The sequence below is a fragment of the Polyergus mexicanus genome, unplaced genomic scaffold (genome assembly GCF_030449975.1).
Source record: "Polyergus mexicanus isolate NDT 795.1 unplaced genomic scaffold, iyPolMexi1.0 SCAF_5, whole genome shotgun sequence".
NCBI classification, from domain to species: Eukaryota; Metazoa; Arthropoda; class Insecta; order Hymenoptera; family Formicidae; genus Polyergus; species Polyergus mexicanus.
In genome coordinates this window covers 12,458,629-12,476,225 of record NW_027223325.1, presented here as the reverse complement: position 1 = coordinate 12,476,225, position 17,597 = coordinate 12,458,629, and the positions used below count along the sequence as shown (strand labels likewise).

At 31.7% G+C, this 17,597-nt stretch overlaps 2 protein-coding genes across 3 annotated transcripts; one reads left to right on the top strand and one right to left on the bottom strand.

Moving 5' to 3' along the window:
- Positions 1-116: 116 nt before the first annotated feature.
- Positions 117-14,068, top strand: LOC138933142 (band 7 protein AGAP004871). Of its 2 annotated transcripts, XM_070295670.1 has the most exons (10): positions 117-295; positions 1,229-1,352; positions 6,538-6,647; positions 7,632-7,704; positions 8,002-8,084; positions 8,960-9,163; positions 9,841-9,896; positions 10,172-10,250; positions 10,326-10,427; positions 10,578-14,068. In XM_070295670.1, exons 2-10 carry the CDS (start codon positions 1,271-1,273, stop codon positions 10,674-10,676), a joined length of 888 nt encoding a protein of 295 aa, XP_070151771.1. In that variant the 5' UTR covers positions 117-295; positions 1,229-1,270; the 3' UTR covers positions 10,677-14,068. The 2 variants fall into 2 exon arrangements, with proteins under 2 accessions (XP_070151771.1, XP_070151770.1); XM_070295669.1 differs by lacking the exons at positions 117-295; positions 1,229-1,352 and adding an exon at positions 3,827-4,149.
- Positions 14,069-14,086: 18 nt separating this feature from the next.
- Positions 14,087-17,030, bottom strand: LOC138933143 (uncharacterized). Its single transcript, XM_070295671.1, has 7 exons — positions 16,766-17,030; positions 16,520-16,672; positions 16,210-16,345; positions 15,895-16,022; positions 15,487-15,777; positions 14,605-14,859; positions 14,087-14,221 (listed from the first exon to the last, which is right to left on the bottom strand). The coding sequence occupies exons 1-7, from the start codon at positions 16,995-16,997 to the stop codon at positions 14,100-14,102; spliced, it is 1,317 nt and encodes a 438-aa protein (XP_070151772.1). The 5' UTR covers positions 16,998-17,030; the 3' UTR covers positions 14,087-14,099.
- Between the last annotated feature and the right edge of the window lie 567 nt (positions 17,031-17,597).

The following is a 17,597-nucleotide window of genomic DNA, read 5'->3' as shown; positions in this document are numbered from 1 at the left end:
GGAATACACAGAGAATAACTTGTGAAAATAACTGCCAGCAGTGGGTGTGCGCGCCGCGCCGTATGTGTGTGACGGTGAACTATATATATGCTCGTGGCTCGCGGGCTGTGAGGCGATTCGAGGCTCGCGGTCTCACACGTGCACTAGCACTATCATATTCGCCAGGGCCAGGGCGGCGCCCGGCCCGTTGTCTATAAAGCATCGCGACGTCGCGACGACGACTTCATTCCCGCGTCTCCCGTCCTGTCTACTCTGCTTCTATCAGCGTGTTACGCGTCGTCGGCAGCGAAGCAAGGTGACGAAAATAAAATTCGCACCCCCTAATCGAGCCTACCTACGCGAATCGAATTTTTTGTCAACTTGTTGCCCGAACGTTATCCGATGATTTAATAAAAGTCCAATTATTTTGACTGCGGGTGGCAAAGTTCTCAAAATTTCGGAATGATGGTGAATCTGTAGCAAATTTGCATTTGTGTGATCATCGCCGGCAAGTCGGAGCGATCTGACATGAGATGAACGAAATCAAGTCCGATTAATTGACAAATAACTCGAGAAGTATGATTAAATCGTGTACTGCGTTTGTAGAAATGAGTGCAATCGCATATAATCATTGATATACATCCACTGTTCAAATATTGTTCTGTTTTTGTGCAGTGGTGCGCGCATCGCAATTGAACGGTTGACATAAACAGAGATGAAAGTTTCGCAGTCCATATAATAAGACAGAAATTTTCGTAACACAAATCTTGTAATACTGCAGCTATTATATAAATATCGAGAATTTCACTCCAACAACACACCTTCTCCGGAGCATATTCGGAGAGTATCCAGAGGACATCCAGGGGATATTAAACATCCTCTGGATAATCTCTGGATGATCTCTGGATGTCATCTGGACATGTGTGCTGTTAAGGCAATGGCAATATTACGGTAACGTTTTATCGATAATAAAATTTTGTTTTATGTTTTACAATAAAAATATTGCAATGTAATAAAATTGGGAAATTTCATATAGTGTAGAATATTTTATTACAAGATTTCTGTGCTATATGAGAGTAAAAATGTCGAAAAAGAAAAAGCGAGAGAGAGAAGAGGGAGAGAATTTCTTAAAAATTTCGACATGTATTTATAATAAGTTAATATTGTATATTAGATGATATATCATGTGTGTAATGTGTAAAAAAACGCAATTACGTTGTCATTTACGGAGTTTCAACAATTTATTTAGGTGGCGAGGTTCGAATCGCGCATTACTCCTACCGATATACCTATGGCGACCATAAGCAACGGCAATGGATCAACGATGCAGGTTAACAGTCGACCTGATGACATCCAAAGGCGAATCATTGGATGTGAGTTTTCCACGATAACGATTAAGTGAAATTTTTCAACATAACATAAGAGTATTTATATGATAGAGAAATTTTTTTCATGTTTTCGATTCTATCTCGTATTCTAATCATTGATTAAAGAAGAGGAAAAAAAAACGAACGAAAGGAATAATGTACACGTGTAATTTTGCTTTTGTTTCGTTTTTTATTTTTATTTTGTTTGCACAGCATAAATCGCGCACTTTGTTCAATTTATTTCATATCTTATTGCCATTTTGTATTTTCTTTTTTTTGTTTATTTTATTTTATCATCTTGAAACGTTATTTTGAGAAATATGATTAATAAACGTTCTTGAAAGTGTCGTCCTTTTATTACAAATACAAGTATTAATGATAACGATTATTTCAAACGTATACAATACATATATATTTATGACGGAAGTCATAAACGAAGAATACGTGTATACTCTATACGTATATCGTTGTTCTTAAGTTGGAGAAATAAATTATTTCACGAATGTGTGTAAAGAAGGTCAAATACTAGATACGTAACCAAACATTGTGGATCGCGATATTATTAACTATAACGAAATGCCGGTATTTGACAGATTAAATCTGTGTTTGCTATTGCTACTTTGATGCTCAACGAATGAATGCAGTATCGCGCATTTTGTATTCCCGATTCCCGACGGATCTAATCCGCTGATAAAAATAGTTTTTTCTATTTTTATGCGAAATTTTTGTGCTATCAAAAATAGATTTTATTGATTATTGATGTATCATAATTCATAAGATAAGACGCGTACTACAATAATTTATTGTTTATATCTTTCTGTTTTTTTTTTCCACGTTTCCTATGTTTCCTACGTAGAAGGGAATTTTTAAATCATTATTTCTCACACATCATGTGATTTACAGTAAGTCGGCTTATACCTTATTGTATCTCTACTATCGGAAGTAAAATTTATGCGCCGTTTCGGCGTAAACAAAGTAAACGAAATAGTTACGCGAGCGGCTAATACGAGATTTCAAGTAGAAAGAATCGTGCATAAACAGTCGATCTTGACGGGCCGCATTGGTCGTTCTTTATGACTCGTGATCGTTATCCGATCATATATACATGTATTTAATATGTGCAGGGTGTCCAAAAACTCCTCCCACTCTCCTACCCCCTACCCCCTACCTCTCCCCCTCCCTCTCCCTCTCTCTCTCTCTTTCTTTCTCTGTCTCAATATTCTTTTTTCACTAGAAAACTTTCCTCTACAAAAATACCTAAAATGTTTACAGTTTGCAATCAATTATCGAAAATAAGTCTACTAATGAGTTAAGAGCTTTGCAAATCAAATAATACTAATAAAATTATATTTTCCGATTGATTTTAAAAACGGCTTTTATTTGAATATATTCATGTACGTTTTAAACATTATTTATAGAAATACTTGATATATATTTGTGAATTGATGAAACTTTGCATGTGACGATTTTTTCCAATGTTTTCATTTAGGAAAAGTAAAGCTCGAATAAAGCGAAGAAAATGACTCGCTAGGTCTGGGACACCCTGTACGTGTATAGATACACGTAAACTTGAAACGCATTAGCATTCACCTTGTACGCTTTCTATACCTAGACTCACTATAAACGCGCATCGTCGAATAAAATATCCAATAGAAATCGAAATTGTCTAGAGACTAGTTCGATTAGTCTCGATTCTAACAATAACGAACAACGTCGCACATTTACCTCCTTTCTTCTGAAATAATGTACGGCACCACCACCGTAGAATAATTTCTGATAACTGTCTGATAAGACTTGCTATTTCTACTTTTGCAATTGATCGGATGATGATAGCATCGCGAAAGCGACGTAAATATCCATTATGACAAGAAAATAACACGTATAGTAGTTTTATATCGTAATATATAGAAATTGTGCAGGTATGCTAAAATTGCTGCATTTGCTACAGATAATAAATTTTTTTTAAATTTAGGAATATTACAAAAAATTCTTTTTTTGCAACATTAAATTTGTCATTCGAAGTGTTATTAAAGTAAAATGCTATTTACAATATATCTGTAATAGTATGGGGAAACGCTAAAAATTTTTTGTACGTATAAACAAAAAAATTAAGGAAGTAATCAAATTTACTCATCTCTTCCACGGTGAAAGAAATGCGGATTGATTATAACCGTAGCGATCTTCAGATATGTAGTCTCATCCTTGCAACTAAATAAGACAAGCGGAGAAGGGGAGGGGGAGGGGGGCTAAATACAAAAGTATAGGAGGAAAAGGTGAACGGTGATTTACCAATGAAAGAAGGATTACATGATGGGTGCGGATAAGGAGATAGAGAATGAGGGACGAAAGAACGGCAGAGGATGAAAGAAGGGCGACAGCCAACAACCAAGGGTGTTGCGAATGCGCATCTCGCGCATGCTGCTTAGACGAGGGCAACAGATAGGGATGAACGAAAGGGAGGTTACTGGGCTGAGAGAAAGAAAGACAGAAAGAGAGACAGAGAGTGAGAGAGAGGTAGTAACTCGAGCGGCAACATCTAGTCGCAATGAATCGTGTGAAAGACGAATAACGTGCTCCGAACCCAGTCCATTCATTTTACTCTATTTTAATTCGTGAAAACCAATTATCTAAAACAATTATTATCTTTGTGAAAAAAGAGGAAGATAGAGAGAGAGAGAGAGAGAGAGAGAGAGAGAGAGAGAGAGAGAGAAAGTGAGAGAGTCACATCTCGGTGGTCCCGCTCAATAAAGTAGCTGAACGAGAATCGGGATTAAGATCTGGGATTATTCTGAGATGACGGATGGTAAGCAATTACATTGAGAACGAAAATTGATAAGACGTAAAAAATTTAATTGAGATGTTTTGACGGAAGCTCTTATCTTATCTGCCGATTGCGTTTAATTTTTTCCGATGTGCGTGCTTTCGGGATTAGAATGATCCTGTACCTCATCCTTAAAACTTTTATTAGAAGCACATAACTTTAGGAATAACGTATGAAAGAACTTATCAAAGTGTTGTTTATTCCAGCTCATCTATTCTGCTATCATAATTCTGCCTGTATCTGTAAAAAATGTAAATAGTATACATACAAACACCATTTTTTTTTTTTTGTAAAAATGTTATTATCCTAAATTGTACTATTACATGTATATAATCTCTTTGAAAAAATAAAAAATAAAAATTAGACTGCATCTCTCATAGAGTTAAGCGTACACCTTATATTTTCGTGTATCTATGACATCGAAATATAAATTCATAGAGATTGTATCGATTTTATTTCTTGATATAAATATTTCTTGTTTACACCGGGAACTAAAATTTTATTTAAATTTTTTTACAAATATTGTTAGATGTTTATCTAAAACATAATATCCTAACTAAATCACAGTTGAAAAGTTCGATTAAAGCTTCGTCTCTACAGATTTGTCATTTTTCCGAATGTAGGTTGTATGTAGCTTTGCATGTATGACGTATGTATATTGATCGGCGCGTAAAGCAGCCGAAGGCAGGTGGAATCAATGGCGATTGTACGCGTTTACCAACACGCACACGCGCACGCGCGCATATATTCAATTGTGAAAAAAGACAATTACCTACATTATTTTATTAATATATTAGAAAAAATCTATGCGTATCTTTTTAAACTTTTACGGACATTCACAAATAACTTGCATTGTGTGATCCAAAATAATCAATCTGTTTTTTACAACATCATGTTTTTTGACATATCGTCGCGTACAAACGCGTCCTATACAATTTCATAATTGCATGCATATATTCTAGATTTATTTATTAAAACAAAGAGGAAATGGAGAAAGTCAAGTAAGAAGAAAATTGCTCTTTACCCACGTATATCTCTACATATCTAATATACTGTACAATAAGAAAATGCGTGCATGCACTTTTTTGTGTGTGCACGCGCGTATAAATTTATATATTTTAATACAATATATTTCAGATTTATGTCCAAAAATTAATGCTAAGCAATATTGTTATATAATATTTATCGCATAATAATATCGCGTAATAATTTCCGATTTTTTTATATCCTACGTCCTACGCGATTAATATCAAATAAATATGTTGTCTGTATATGTATACACATACATATATGTATATATATATACGCGCGCGCGCGCGCACACACACACACACACACACACACACAAAGCTAATTTATTGAATAGCTAAATAAATGTGAATATTATATGATGTACTTCTTTTGTCCCTATAGCGACAGGAATAATGACAATATACCGTTACATACACTTATATTCATTTGCACAAAGTAATTTCACATTCTGCGTAATGATAGATGTTAACGTTATCCAAGAATTCTATACGCAAATGAATTATATAATATTTTTTTTTGGTGATAATTTTTTTGAGAATTGTATTTTTCAATTTTTTAAGAACACGTTACAAAATATTACAGTGTTGACAAATATTATAAATCTTCTTTATTGTCTTTTACTTATTTTTTCCCGGAATGGAACTCTCTGTGATACATATTTCAAAATTTTAAGTAAATAAATATTTTATATAATTAAAATTAAATTTTATAATTTCCTAATTACGATTCTAAGTTGTTTAATTACTTTAAATATTAATCAAACTATTCTGATTGTTTCTCATTTTGCAATAATATGTCATTATCTGCCAGATTTTTATTATTAATGCCAAATTCAGATAGCAAGTACTCAAATTAGAAAAGTATTACAAGTTGTGTCAGAGTTACAGAAATGTTATTCTTACTTAGTGACACTATCGTATATAGTGTATACTTCAAAAATGAGATATTAGTGCCGTCGGTCACACAAACAATTACAACAATCAATAGCATTGTATATAATTGTGTCGACGTTGCTATCTAATAACTTTTTGGAACACATATATTATCTTTTGATACTGTTCGCCGTTCGATACTATTCAACTCTTGTTCAACTATCGACAAACTGCTATAACTGAAAACTAGGTCATTAAAGTCATTGCTTTTAATATCAGACTTTTTTTCCCTAAATCTCTACACTTAATTTTCTTTTCTATTATAAATCCATTGTAAAAATATCTGATTTAATACATGATCTGTAAAAAAAAAATAAGTTTAAATGTTTCAATCATTTATTTTATTCGCGTATTAATTAACCTCCTTGAACATTAACGAATCACATTTTATTATTATATGTTGCAGCGGAGGACAGTACGCAAGGAGACGCAACAGCATGCGGGAATATTCTTGTTATATTGTCATGGATTATCGTAATTTTGACGATGCCATTCTCTCTCTTTGTTTGCTTTAAGGTAAGATATTCTTCGAAAAAGATTTATCACATTGTTTGCTCAATTGAGCAATATACACGCGCACAATTATTCTCGCTGCAATCTTATTATTAGATCGCAAACCGTTGAGTGATGTGTATCTATGCATGTGTGCAGCTTACACGCATACACGCTTTCATTAATGGGCTATTAATAATTCTTATATCTATGGCCTTTACCATTAATTTTGTGGTAAAATCAATCATTAATTTACGTCCAAGTCAAAATATCCTACTTTCAATCTCAATTTTTAATCCAATATTTACTCTGATACTTTAAACAGTCATATCACTTTTTTTCGAAACCATGCATCTAATCTGTTTCATAGTCGAAAATTCTGCTTTTAAAGCTCTTAGTGAGAAATTAATTGTTTATTGTCTATTTGAAGTACAAAGTAAAAATCCAATTTCTATGTAAATAAATTTTATCGAAATCTTCTAGAATCCATGAACGAAGAGAAAATTGAAGTTGAATATAGGAGCAAAATTTTAACTCGGGTAGTATCTTCATCTTCTTTCATCTTATTCATCATCACATTTTTTATCAAATTTTTATTAACATCATCTCAAGTTAACTATTATATATATTTATATAAATCAAGACACACTTTTTTACACTTTTTATTCATTGATTTTTAATTTTTAATTTTTAATTTTTAAGTTTTTGACTTTATATATAATGCGAATCGATTAGGAACTTGCGATTTATACATTTAAACTAGTGCGCTGAAGATGGCTCCAAAAAACAGTCGAAACGTCCGCTATATTTATACTTATCATTGTTAAAATAAACTTTGTTGCGCTCGAAAAACTGCGCTGGGCTCATATTGCCATTTATTATTCTTTCAAATTGTTATCTATAGAGCCTTATACTTCTAACTTAAATATATATATATATATATATATATACTTTATCTAATTAATAAAAAATCCTCATTTTAATATCTCCCGGAAAAAATGTTTGCAGGTCGTGCAGGAATACGAGAGAGCTGTCATATTTCGATTGGGACGTCTTTTATCGGGCGGTGCCAAAGGCCCTGGTAAGATATTAAAATTATCGTATTAACTCATTTAATTTCACAAAAAGCGAACACAATCTGTTTAATTTATTGCCACACAACATTTGTGACCGCGCGGTTATATGTATAAGAAACTTTTATAATTGTATAATTTTTTAACGCACACAATGTTTGATTGTAAAATTCATATACAGTTAAATGATTTAGTTAGGAATGTTATACAATGCTATCTTTTCTCTTTATTATCGCGCAATGCTTGAATCCTGTCAATTATTAAAGGAAGCCCTAATTATATTTATACTTCTCTCTCCTTTTTAGGAATCTTTTTTATTCTGCCCTGCGTGGACAATTATGCGCGCGTTGACCTACGAACGCGAACATACGATGTACCTCCGCAAGAGGTAAAATCTAATTCATAAACATATATATATATATATATATATATATATATATATATAATAGTAATGCAGGAAGGAACACACACACACATACTAATTGGTAGTTTTTGAATTTTCAAATCTCTCTATTGCAAAATATTACCGAATATGTATAATATGTTACGCATAATGTAGTAACCAACTGTTGAAAGTCAACTGTTATAATTATTCACATCAATTGTTTTCTTTTTTATTTTTTAAATTTCTGAGCTTTTCTCTTTCTCTCAGAAATGGTTATATCTGAAAAATTATACATTCCAAAACTGGTTCCTTTCTGCATCATTCATGCTAGACAATAGCTATCCAATTAGGCTAATGACAATATAAGAACGTAATATAAATATATTTCGTCATACACGTATCATTAACTGTTCAATAAATTAGAAAAATAGAGAAAGCCATGTGCTGGTTATTAATGTGTTAAAAAAGCGCTGTTAATTTATAATATTCCAATTTGCTGCCAATGGATATCTATAAAATCCTAAATTACTATTATTATTTCAAACTTGCTTTGCTATCAACTTGTCATCTTTTTAAGAATAATAATAGGCACTTTGTGCCTATTTTTATTTATATATGTATAGTAACATTATATATAATATTATAATTTCTCTTATTTTGATTTTTCGTAATTTATTATTATTATTATCGAATATTATTATTATCGGGCTACTAAATAGTTCTTCAACATCTGTGAACATATCATTGTTAAATGATTATTGTTTGAGTCGTTGATCGTTTAAATTTAAAATTATGCTAAAATATTAATTCATTCATTTTTATATACAATTTATTTTTCTATATTCATACCTATCTATATTCACATCTATCTATATTAGGTGTTGACAAAAGACAGCGTTACGGTATCCGTCGACGCAGTGGTTTACTATCGCGTTAATAACGCGACAATTTCGATTGCAAATGTGGAAAACGCGCATCATAGCACGAGATTACTGGCCCAAACAACCTTGAGGAATACTATGGGGACGCGACCGCTTCATGAAATATTGAGCGAACGTGAAACAATCTCCGGAAATATGCAGGTATGTAAAAAAAGAACTTGATATCGACTAATTTTTAGACCGTTCGCGCATGATCATATTATTGATGTATTAAATTTTTGAGAATCATATCAAAGGGCTATAATGTAGTACAGTTTTGGATATTCATAACTTTGTTAGAAATTATTTTAATATATATGATACTTTTACTCATTTTGCGACTCTTAATCAGAGTTATCCAGCTTGAAAGAAAATAAAAAATAACAAGGTTTACCAATACGCGATGCACAATGACAGAATTATATAATAGTATATATAGCATTGATTTATATAAAATATGAATATATTCAAATTCTAAAAAGCAGTGTGTTCAAAAGAATTAATATATTAAAAAAGAATTATAACGCGTACAATTAAATATTTTATTTATTTCTTAAATAGAGATTTAATATGTAAAGTTCTTAAATTAAACAATGAATATTTTTTTATCATTGCGCGTATAAAAATTTTTTTATCATTCACTGATACTCTTCAATTTGAGATGTGACTTACAATCAGATCTGTTAATATTAGCTGGCTTGAAATCCATATTAAAATGGGTCAAGTTTTCTCATTTAGGCTCGATATGTCAATTTAGCTCGTAAAAAATACTCTAAGAAAAGAAATGTTTTATAATATATATTAATCACATCTTAACTTAAATATTACAAATATATTAGGTTGCTCTAGACGAAGCCACTGATACGTGGGGAATAAAGGTAGAACGTGTCGAAATGTAAGTAATGTAACACAAGTCCCTTTTACCGTATAATGGTAATAATAATTAATTGATGTATATTTTATAACATTATCTTATGATAATATAATAATAATTATTACACATAAATTTTATAAAAACTTTTACTATAATAACATTAACAATAACAACATTCATTTATTAACAATAATAACATTAAGAAAGTTTATATATATGTATATATTATACATATGTGTGTGTGTGTGTGTGTGTGTATTGGTGCGTAAATAGCAATTTTTACATTATTTATATAGCAAAGACGTACGTCTACCTGTTCAACTACAACGAGCCATGGCGGCAGAAGCCGAAGCTGCACGTGAAGCACGCGCTAAAGTAAGCCATGTTAATAAAAACTTTTATTATTTTATTTGCGACGTTAAATTCATAATCCTGTAATTATTTGCTTAGGTGATTGCTGCGGAAGGTGAACAAAAGGCTAGCAGGGCTTTGAGAGAGGCGTCGGAGGTCATTGGCGATTCTCCGGCTGCTTTGCAGCTCCGTTATTTGCAGGTAAATTATATTATTATCATTAATTTGAGATATCGCGATTAATTTATTATTATCGATTAGATGTGTTGTCAGAATAATCTACCATTATTATCACTGTCCTTGTGTGTATATATCTCTTTCAAATTCTTCACATTTTTCTCTTAATTTTAGACACTGAACACGATATCGGCGGAGAAGAATTCTACCATTGTGTTCCCACTACCGATTGATATGCTGACTTATTTCATGAAAGCTTCGCCGAAGGAATAATCACGCAAAAGAATGTCACGTCTGCGAGATATAATAACAGACAAAAAATGGAATGACAGTTTTCTTCAAACTCTCTAAGAAATAAAGAGTTTCGTTTGACGATCTGTCCGTATATGTATATTTGATAAGCTTGCATATTATATATCTTAACGATGGAGGGTTGCCAATATTTGACCAATTTGACAATTTCAAATTAAACAGTTGTAAAGTGATTATATTGTATAATGCACAGGGAGTACTTGTAACTTGTATTGTGTATATAATTTCGTCGCGCAGGATCGACTCGAAGAATTGTATACAGTATAGACTGAAAAAAAACATATTTTTGGAAAATCTTACAAAGTTACTTTACACACATTTACGTGCTGTAAAACGTATATAAACGTTTGTTTATAGCACGAATATAGAATGTAATTGAACGATATCAATATTTTCCAATTTTGTCATTATGTATCTCAAGTTTGACACGGCAATAATTCCACTTGTGTTAAATATATGTATATTCGTAATTAACAGTCAAATGGTGGAAAAAATATACAATGATTAAACACAGATTAACAATCCGTTCACAAATCTCGCACTGCCACTAACATCAAATTATACTTGTACAACTGCGATTAATTTTACAATATAATTAACTAATTACTATAAACAAAATTTCTTTCGCACAATAATTAGTCGATAAATGTTAAGAAGCGGTTATTTTTATTTCGGTAATTTTATAAAAGACATATGCACATGACAATATTGAATTATATTATCAAAACTGGTTAACACAATCAACAATTCTTTAAACTTTGCCTATTTAAACCTAGGGCATTAAACCACGTTTTGTCAAATTAAAATCAACATATGTATTTAATTCAACATATGTATTCTTCGATAACTTAAGGATAATAAATTTTACAGTCACTAGGAATACCTGTACTTTAGAAGCCTATGTGATTATTTGGTCCAACATCGGCAACTCTTACTAGCGATATTTATACATATATTGTTTATTCTTATTATAATATATTCACTAATACATATTTGGATATATGACTTGTCTTATAAAAAAAAGATCAAAAAAGTCGGATTATACAATATAAATGATCGGATTATATGATCTCGAAAAGAATATGCAGTATTATTGAGAGAGACGAAACACAATTATTAAAAGTGGATAAGCGACATGTACATATATTTGTTAAAAACACTTATAATGTAATAATATCGCATCATCAAATCAAAGATACGTGTGTATCGATGTACTAACATTTTTACATATTTGGCCGACTATATGTTTTATAAAACCAAAGATATTTTATTTATTTTCTATTATTCTATTTTTCTATGAAACTGACGCACATCCGCGTCTGACTCTTACTAGCCCGCGATTATTTGTGATTTTATTTATTTATTTATTTTATGTTGTAAATATTTCCATGCTTGTAGTCGATGTAAGAGAAATCAAGTTTTCATGTTTCAGCGTGATAGCTCTTTAAAGGCAGAATTACTGAATGTATTGAATTATATTGAAAGAAACAATGTGAAAATTGTCGTGATGTTTCAAAAGACTTATAACGAAAATTCATTATAACTGTGATGGCCATTAGACTGTATGATAAGATCAGTTTATACTTATCTTGACTGACACTTTTAAATAAGTAGGTTGTGGTCGCGTCTTACTCTTCCGTATTTAAATGCAAGAAACGGCATCTCTATCTAATTAGAGTAGACCACAATATATTTCGACCAATATAATGTGTAAAATAATAATGAATAACGATTGAATAATGAATACCGATGCACAGTTAAGCGATATAATTAACGAATTTAACATTATTTCTGCTGAAAAGTTTACAACTACATAGTAATTCACGAAATTAAGAGAGAGCATAAATATTTAGGAAATTTCGAAAAATTATTCAGAGAATTAATTGCAAAAATCTATTGTTTTAGAAATATATAATATTTATATCCTCTTGTGCTCTCAATAATATATAATTTATAAAAACTTATTTTATATACCGTGCACGCTCTTTACTCTCTTTCTCTTTCTCTTTTCTCTCTTTTCTCCCTCTCTTTTTTTTATCAGAAATCATATAAAATTTTTAAGACACCTGATTATATTTTCGTGAATAACTGTGTGTATGAGTACACATATACATAATGACGTCATCCGATGCAGCTTCTGCATTTATGTAACAATCACCTTTTCTATTCACTTCCCTCCTGCCATAAACATATAGAATGGACTGAGCGTTGCGATAGACAAACGCGTGCTCGCTGTAAAGAGAGAGGTACTATATGAGAGGCCTATATGGGAGCTACTTCTCTTTTCCTAGCATCTTATTGGTGATTTTGTCTCTCTCCATATAGAAAATCATCAATAAGATGCTAGGAAAAGAGACAAACATAGGCCTCCCATATAATATCTCTTTTTCTATAGCAAGTGCACATTTGTCTATCTCACAATGCTCAATCCAGTCTATATATCTATGCCTCTTGCACACATACACACACACGCGCGCACGCATGCACACGCACACATATACATCAACCACATATAACATGCGCGCACACGCGAGGGTAATACGTATATCATTCTATAATCATATTTAAATATTATATATTTTATCAGAAAGAGATGAAAAAAGCTACCTCTGTTTTTATTAAATGTATAAATGCTTGTATACATCAATAACTTAAACGTTGGCTTGAGTCTTTTTGGTGAATCTACCAACTTGCAACTGTTATAATGATTCGAAGTTTGTGAAAGTTTTGTGAATATTATAATGTTGTAATTATAATATTTTACCGCTATTATTCTATACATTAGATATTAGATCAATGAGTTATACGATAACGGAACATTAACACAATAATTTTTAGGACGGTTATTATTATCATATCGTTTTTATTGTTCTTAGCATTTCAGTCATTACATATTTTATATTATATGAAGAGGGAAATTCTATATAAGAATAGAATATCTATTAAAAAATTTAAAAAGATGTATTTTTTCTCTTCTATTGTTGTTTAATCTACGATAATGTGCGGGATATAATAAATTTAACACATCTGCGCGTTGAAAAAGATATATTCGTGTAAAGAAAAACACACACACACACGCACACACGCACACACACACACACACACACACACACACACACACACACACACACACACACACACACACACACACACATATATATATATATATATATATATATATATATATATATATATATACATGTGTATATATTTCTGTTGATTTGTATAACGGCACTTCTTTATATAAAATTAAGCTATCAGATACTTTTTTTCAAACTAATTCTTCATATGTCAACACAGTTACAAAAAAATCTGTGTTAAAAATTTTAAAATAAAAATTGATATTCCGCAAATGTGTTTAGTCTTTTAATTTTACCATGGCCCTTATTTTAATTTTGTTGTGCATGGTTGTTGCACATAATTAAGACAGAAACCTTTATTTCCGACATCGCCTGGTGCCTCGGTACTGTCCGTGTGAAATATTAATCGGAATGGTTTCACAGTACCTAAAAGAGTAATCGAAAAGATTATATAAAAACTGATGATAAAGATTTCGATATATATATATATATATGTATAATTTTAAAAGTGTTCACAATTTTTCATTAAAAATAAATTTATATCTATTTCAATATTATATTTAAAATAATATGCAAAATATTGAAAGAATCTTATTATTTTTAGTCTATCTTAAGAATACGTATAGTATACTACACGAAACGTGAGCACGATTTATGTGCTTAAGAATTTTAAGAAAAATGTATAATATTCCATACACACACACACACACACACACACACACACACACACACACACACACACACACACACACACACTAGGATTCCACATATATTAGAACAATAATACAGGTATCTGGTCCAATATTTACTGATAACAGATGATGCGTTCAGATTCTGAGGTTCCGAATTGAAAGTACCGCCACATAATCGATCAACGCATATCAACGGCATCGTGGGCATCCGGCCTATATTGATGGCGCACGGTATCGATAACCAATCAGTCAAACAAGATGCTCCTGTCATTGATACTATTTGCGTATTTTGTGTATTTCCTGTCAGTGTAAATGCGTTGTTACGCATTATTTGGCCCGCCGCACCTGCCGTGGTAGGCATCATTCCTTGAGCTATCGAACAAATCACACATAGACATTATCGATATTTTGTGTATATGTATGTGTATGTGTATGTATGTGTGTTTAAAGAGATGTAAATTAAATAAAATTATTAAAAATTGTTTAATTTAAATTATTGTTATATATTATATGTTATATATTATATAGGCTGCGGTCGGGAAGATGCTAGAAATGCTTTGAGGCGTTTGATTGACCAATCAGGATAAAAAGAGTGAAGATTTATTTATTCCTATTGGTTAATGCAATGCTTCGAAACATTTCTATTTCATTCTATTTCTATTACATTGCGGTCTTCCCGACCGCAGCCACAGATAGGGGTCTCTCTCTCTCTCTCCCCCTCTTCCTCTCTTTGCTTTTTTTCTTCTTCGTCGCGAGACCGTATATATATTACATATTTATTATTTGTAATCATAGAAAAAAATATACCTGAGGAAAAAGTTGTCTGTTTCAAAATTTTACATGTTATAGCTGAGAAAAAATTTTCTTAAGATCATAGTTTTTGAGATTCTATCGATGTCTTTTTAATATATACATTCATATATATATATATACTTCGTATTTTTTTCTTTATATATTATATGTATATTATTAGATACGTGTATTTTTCTTTATTCGTACCATCGTCAGTACACGCCATATATTGAATTCCGCAAAAGTTTCTCTCCATTCTAATACATATACTGTAATCTTGATTCGACAACTGCAATCCGGTCGTCGGATCGTAATTAAAGGACTTTACTTGTCCGGAAACCCCAGTGAAATACTGGAGACAACCCTCCTCAGCTCGGTATATCGTACTGCATTGTATCTGCGAGATGCGAACCTTCCACGATCGTGGAAATGAGCTGCCACTCGTGACAAAAGTCAAAATTACCGGATTAGTTTGTCCGACGCCCGTATCTATGTACACTATAAAGAATATTTAGCTTATATCAAGAATTGTAAATCAAAAATTGAATAACAATATTAATGAAAAAAGGATAGAGTAAGAGATATACTTACTTTTCTTCTTTTTTCAGTACTTACTGTGATTTCCGTTATTGTTACCGCATATCGTTGGTACCAGATTGCCACCAGAAACAATAAATTGATCGTAAGTGCAGACATTATTCATCGTTTCCGGACCCCTAATATTAAACTGTTCAAAGTCTAATCTACAATAGAAAATAAGATCAAATAAGAAGCCAAACTCTCTTTTCTCTAAAATTTTTACACACCGAGTATGTATTTGTGTGCGCGTATAATTTCTTTTAAATAATTATAAATTCTTTAAAAACTTGGAGAATTATTATTAAGCGTACTATATATACATATATATATATATATTCTTAAAAACCATACCGGTACTGGCATACATCTGGATGCGACTTTACTAGTGTCACTTGGCAAGATTCCATACCGTCGAAAGTGGACGGATAATTCGGATTGACAAAGTATGTATTATTATCAGCAGTCAGGCCGCCACAAGACATTGTGACTATCAAAAAGAAAGAATAAAAAAATAGGTTGAAATAATTTTTTTATACTATAAAAATATCCAATGTATATGTGTGTGTATGTGTGTGTATGTGATGCCTCTAACAATAAGAAATGTTCGATGTTAAAATTGATCAACGTAAGAAAAGTCGAATTTATTTATTTATAGATTTACCTATGCAACACACTCCGTAACCATTTGCACAGACACCGCTGGAGGTACCACCACGTTGCACGCATTCCGCCGCCGCGACGCACGTGCCATTCTCCCCATTTAATCCACCGCAAATGCTATTGTCGAACTTCACCAACGTGAACAGCGAAAAGACTGTGCGCGAGCAATAATACCATAATATATTTTTTTTCTTTAGATACTGTCGAGTCTTTATTCATTTATTCTACTCTGTGGTACGTCACTTACGTCTTTTCTCCCTAGCGATATGAGTCCGATTATTGTTTTGAAGTTTCGGCAATTCCCACTTATGTTTCGCCGCCGTTTCTTGAATTGAAGTGGCAACACCATTATCATTTTTCTGCCATGACCATCTTCTATTCGCAATCCTATACCTGCCGCGATTATTCCAAGCGTGGACGCAAATGTTAAATATTATGCAGTATATAAAAAGCGCGATCAACGACCGACCTCTGATCATCTTAGGAAGCTTAATTCGTTTCGATATGTTGAGAGAAAGGCGATGTTGAAAAATTTAAACACCACACTATATCGTTATAGATATACTCTATCGCTTTTTTATTAAATATTTCCTATATAAAATTCTTTTGCAAGTCAAAATATTACAACAATTTTCAAAGATCTGTTTAGTTTCTCGGACGAAAAGTGTCAACTATCTCCTGTAAATCCAAGGTGTCAAGTCTAATATACCCAAACACTGTTTACACGGTCTGCATACCATGCAGTAAATTGTAGCGACTGATAATGAGTTAAGCTTAGATGGCATCCACGTATGTATAAGATTTGCAAGAGAAAGTCGAGAAATTTAATTGATGCCCCGAATAATGAGCATTGTATTTGTCTTCTGACATGAGTCGAGATAAGTATTGTACTTTCTCATCACCTCAAAATCGTACGATTATAATCGCTACCGTTGAATAAGAGACACGTTAAAGTACGAGCTTTATGTGAGCAAGTTGTTTATATATTATTTCATACATATGCATATAGTATAATTAATAAAATAAGGTATAATTGTTTATATAAAAAATATATTTTTATAAATTTTTAATGGAAATAA

Excerpts from the sequence above, each read along its gene's own strand:
- LOC138933142 (XM_070295670.1), top strand. The coding sequence starts at position 1,271 with ATGGCGACCATAAGCAACGGCAATGGATCAACGATGCAGGTTAACAGT. Across the intron at positions 7,705-8,001 it reads GGGCGGTGCCAAAGGCCCTG|GAATCTTTTTTATTCTGCCC; the intron begins GTAAGATATTAA and ends TCTCCTTTTTAG. Across the intron at positions 8,085-8,959 it reads ACGATGTACCTCCGCAAGAG|GTGTTGACAAAAGACAGCGT; the intron begins GTAAAATCTAAT and ends TATCTATATTAG.
- LOC138933143 (XM_070295671.1), bottom strand. The coding sequence starts at position 16,997 with ATGATCAGAGGTCGGTCGTTGATCGCGCTTTTTATATACTGCATAATA. Across the intron at positions 16,346-16,519 it reads TTACGGAGTGTGTTGCATAG|TCACAATGTCTTGTGGCGGC; the intron begins GTAAATCTATAA and ends TCTTTTTGATAG. Across the intron at positions 15,778-15,894 it reads TAACAATAACGGAAATCACA|TGTACATAGATACGGGCGTC; the intron begins GTAAGTACTGAA and ends TATTCTTTATAG.